General features: G+C 41.8%; 1 protein-coding gene across 1 annotated transcript in view; it reads right to left on the bottom strand.

The window, feature by feature from the left end:
- STRN3 (striatin 3) overlaps positions 1-4,832 on the bottom strand; it is a 112,385-nt gene that overhangs the window by 63,876 nt on the left and 43,677 nt on the right. Inside the window, exon 8 of the mRNA XM_019519922.1 lies at positions 623-733. Coding sequence (XP_019375467.1) covers positions 623-733 — 111 coding nt within the window. The remainder of the gene's footprint in view (positions 1-622; positions 734-4,832) is intronic.

Below are 4,832 nucleotides of genomic sequence, written 5' to 3'. Positions count from 1 at the left end.
TTTTTTGGGGGGGGGGGGAAGGTTTCATGTCTGTCAGAAGCCTTAGTGATGCTTTTATTTTAAAATGTGAGATATACAATGGCTATTGCATAGAAAAAGGTCAGTCTCAATAATATACTATAGACTAAGCAATGAAAGTGTTACAGTCATTTTAGCTAAAGGCTTTTTCCCCCCATTTTCATGCCATATTCTGGCATTCACACACAAATATAGGCCTAAAATTGGTACCAAAATAGGATTCAAAGCTTAACAAAAGTCAATTAAAGAATCTTTTCTTATCACAAGTGAACAAATTTAGCCCTTCTTTCCTATACTTCAAAGTACAAACAGCATTCCAGATTATTATGTGAATACTTGACAGACTTCATATTAGTTTGGTCTATTTCCCTATTTAACTGAATATACCTATTACTAAAGATTTCACATTTCCCTCTCACAAGTGGCACATGATATTTAATTTTCTCAACTGTTTGGACTTAGTAGGGAGAAAGTTAATGTTGGTTGCCCCCGTTATGAAAAACAACGCTTAATGCAGAAAGAGAAACAGAATGTGTGGGGAAAAAAATATCCTCCGCGTGGATTAAAAAAAAGTTGCATTACAAGATTCAGAATCTGCACTTACTCTTTACCCCTTTCTTCCCCTTTCGTTCCTTCTTGTACTGTTCCTTCAGTTTACTTATTAGTCCCTGGTCTACATCCCAAACCTCAGCAGTTGGGGACAGGTCATCTTTGTCTACATGCAGCATATTATTAAAAGAAAAAATATCAGCAGTTGGCAATGCAAGCTATTGGTGATTATTATAGCTTTACATAATCAATAAAAAAGTTTTCTAAGATTATACTTTAAATTATTTTAAAGGTGCAGTCTGTTTTGTCAGTAACAGTTTACAAAATATTAAATTCCATTTCATACAGTTTTTCAATTTACTGTTTAATAGAGTTGCAGATTTGGATATTGTATGATAATTTATTAGCAATGAGAAAACAATTTAAGCCTTTTCTTTAAATAGCTGTTCATTTTGAAAAATGGATCAACAACACTAAATACATAAAATTATCTGAAATGCTCAAAATAATTACTGCATCTTTAGAAAGACATCTTTAGAAAGTGTTAAAAATTATTCAGCCAGCGTTGAATAAGCAAATAAATGCATTTCATGCTGTACCGCTCATGAAAATGCAAGCTAAGTATGTCAGTGCCATTTTGTTCATGAATACTACCATGCACCCTCTCACATTCATTCTGCATGCACAAGTAATCCAATACCCAAATATAACTTGAAAGAAAGGAATACAAATATAGAATTTCATAAAAAGATCAAAAGAGAACATTTACAGTAGCAAAGACAATCTGATGCCCTATTACATTCTACCAGGTCTATAGTTACGATTAGTAGAAACCCAAATTCCACTGTACCATATTTGCGTGCATACCACACACCCAAATAAGACATGCACTTTGCTTTTGGTAAGGCAGAATAAAGGAAAAAAAGATTTGTCCAGAGCAAGAGCAAGGACAGAGACTTGTTTTTCCCTGCTCACCCTCCCTTTCCTGTTTCGGCAAAAGCTACGGTTAACCCTTTCACAACTGAACTGTCAGCAACCCTTAGCTGCTCAGCCTAAATATGAAACTACAGCTGCTTCTGAAGACTGGACTCCTTGGTCAGATCTAGGATTTGAAAAAAAGAGCCAAAAAGTCTGCAGGGCTGTAAAACAGGAGGGGAGACTACGGGTAGCTAGCTGACAGCAAAATTGCCAGAGAAAGGATAGCTGAATCAGTGCAACATCAAGACCATCACAAGAAAAAGGAGAGAGGGTCATTAACACCTGTGAAGTGAAGAGCAATTAACAGGAATGAGAAAGATTACAATAAGCCATGAAGTCAATTGATTCCCTCAGCTCTGCCTAAACAGAAATGTCACCGCTGCTGTCTGGCAGTTGGCTTAAACTTTAGGTTGAGCAGGAATCAAAGTAGGGTATATAGTTGCACCACTGCACCCACCCTTTTCTAGACCTGCTTCTGATGAACTTCACCCTGCCTGCATGCAACTGGTGAAAGGAAGCAAAAGAAAAGGTACAAGCATCTTAAGAGGGCTGCTGCACATGTGACGGGGGACCATGTACACGTGACAAAAAGTGATGAGAAACTGTTGTTTGTTTAACATAATGGTGTCACTGTGTACACATGCACAATTTTTTTCCATGTTAAAATATATTTAAGCATGGCAACTTAGACCACCTCACATGTATTTGTTTGATTGGGACTGACTGTCCCGTTGCAGATAAAAAAGCCTTGCATGTATGTGTACATGTCTGGCAGCTGGAGAAGGCAGAAGGGACAGTGCACGGGGCGCTGGAAGCCCAGCGCCCTGTTGGATCAGGACAGGTGCTGCCTGTGAGCTGCGGCAGCACCTGGTCAGCTAGCACCCCACCCGGGGGGCCCCCAAGGGGCAGTGCTGCCACGGAGGGAAGCACTGGACCTCCCCACAGCCCAGGGACTGCACAGCCTGGCAGTAGTAGCTCATGTGGGCAGGCTCTGCTGGGTGGGGGGGAAAAAAGTGGAAAACCCAATCCTTTTTTTCCCCCCTCACAGAGCCTGTCTGCCTTGCCTGTGGCTGGGTGTCAAGCTGCCAGTGGCCTCTGAGCTGCAGGGGGGTCTGAATCTTCCCTCCACAGGGGCAGCAGAGCCTGCCTGCAGGGGGAGGGGGAGGGGGAGGGGGAGAGCTGATGGTGGGCTGATGTGTTCCATCACAGTGATAGAAGCCCCTAACCTGAAACAGTGGGTTACAATTTAAAACCCACAAATTAAAAACCCACTGTTTCATTTTAGGGGAACTAGACCCCACCTCACAGATACAAGCACCCTTACAGCATCCATGTTGATTCTATTGTGGGCTGAAAAATAAGCCTCCCTGCTTAAGACACATACCTCAATTTTGGAAGGCTAATTTTTTGGAATAAGGTGAGCCTGGAACATGATTAAGTATGGTAATTTATTTTTAAAAGCTTGCTTTTCATTTTTTTAAATCAAGCAAAGGGGGGGGTACTTCAATTTATTTTGAAGTACTAAGAAGGAAGGTCATTCGGTTGAAAATAATTGTGAAACAAGAGAATTCAATATTCTAAAGAAAAAAGGAGGAACAAGAACAGTGAAAAAGGATGAATCAACCTCCAAGCAGCAGACATCAACAAACTTGGGGTACTGATACAGAAGAATAAGACAGTCTAAAGGAAAAAGAAATGTAAGAGCTGACAGTCACTGAAGAAAACTATGCTCAAGTACCACAGCCAATTATACTGATGAGGAGGACAAATCTTCAATACAGTGGGCATGTCTACATATGTAATTAATGCAGCTGAATACACTGCATCACAGTTCACACCAGTAGTTACTGCTCCCAGGTGCAGCATTTACATGTGTGCCTGGGATTGCAGCCTGTTGAGCTAAAGTGGCACAGCCCTGGCTGGCAAGGAACCCAGAGGGTCAGCCTACAAGCCCAGGGCTGCTCCGACCTGGCTCAACGTGCTGGGGAGGGGCTGGATGGGGCACAAGGATGCTTACAGTACAGGGCTGCCTGCCCACCAGCCCCACGCTGTAGTACCCTCGTGCCCCAGCCAGCAGCTACACATGCATCGCAGAGCACTAAATAATGCCACCATAGGATAGTACTTGCATTGGACAGTATTATCCTATTGGGGATTTTATTAGTTTAGTGTGTCCTAATAGGGGCACATGTGTAGATGCTGACATTTTACTGCAGAGCTAATTAGTTAGCTCCACAGTAAACATCTCATGTAGATGTGCCCACTAAGAGGCAAACTGCTACATCAGCTCATCAGTGCCCTGAAAAAAAAAGAATCCTACATAGAAAAGGTCATACACATGACTAAGAATGAGAATAAGAAAGTAGAATAAAGTAATAGGGATAATAAAAAAAGTTTATGGCAGAAAAATAAGTTTATAATTAGCAAATGTAACAAAGTTCTAGAATAACATTAGAAGTGAGGGGAAACAAAAGGAAAGCATGGGTCCAATATTTAACAGTGGTGGTAAACAAACTGATGGCACTGAAAAGACTAGTATAACTAGTATTTGCTTCAATCTTCACAAAAAAGAAATTGTAATCAGATATTTAACACATTTAATGTTAAGGGGTAGGAATGCAGGTCAGAATAAAGAAAAAACAGGTTAAAGAGTATTTAAAGAACTGGTTGAAGAAAACTCTGAAATGCTAAGGATCATCTTCAAGAATTCCTGGAGTGTGGGGAAGTCTTAGAGGACTTCATATGGGGCAAGTATAATACTTACTTGTAAAAAGCAGAGGTGGGAGGCAGATGGACAGACTCTTTCAATTATTTTCTTGGTCATACTAATTCGATACACAGAAAGATACTAGAGCAAACTAAACAATGAACTTAAATTTACAAGAATAATCTGGTGATAAGAAATGGCCAATATGGAACTCTCCAAACCAGAACGACAAAACAACCTACTGCAGGGGCAGCCAAAATACTGCCCGTGGGCCATATCTGGCCCACGGGGCCCCTACAAAATTTAGAAAATAAATATTTATCTGGTCCTGGCTGCCTGTCAAAGATAACAGGAGCCAGGGGCAGTTGGAACCAGGGGAAGCAAGCAGGGACCAGCACCAAGACTGGCCCGGCCCTGGCCCTGGCTCCCCACAACTGGAAGCCTCTGTTTTCACTGCTTCCCTGCCCACTTGCTGGCTGCATCTCAGACCACAGGAGCCCGCACCAGTAATCTGGGACCAGGAGCGGTGCGTGTGTGCATGTTCATAGGGTGAGTCCCACATGCATACCCCACCATACAC

The sequence above is a fragment of the Gavialis gangeticus genome, unplaced genomic scaffold (assembly GCF_001723915.1).
Source record: "Gavialis gangeticus isolate Ggan-Ray unplaced genomic scaffold, GavGan_comp1, whole genome shotgun sequence".
NCBI classification, from domain to species: Eukaryota; Metazoa; Chordata; order Crocodylia; family Gavialidae; genus Gavialis; species Gavialis gangeticus.
This window is presented reverse-complemented; position numbering and strand designations above follow the sequence as displayed.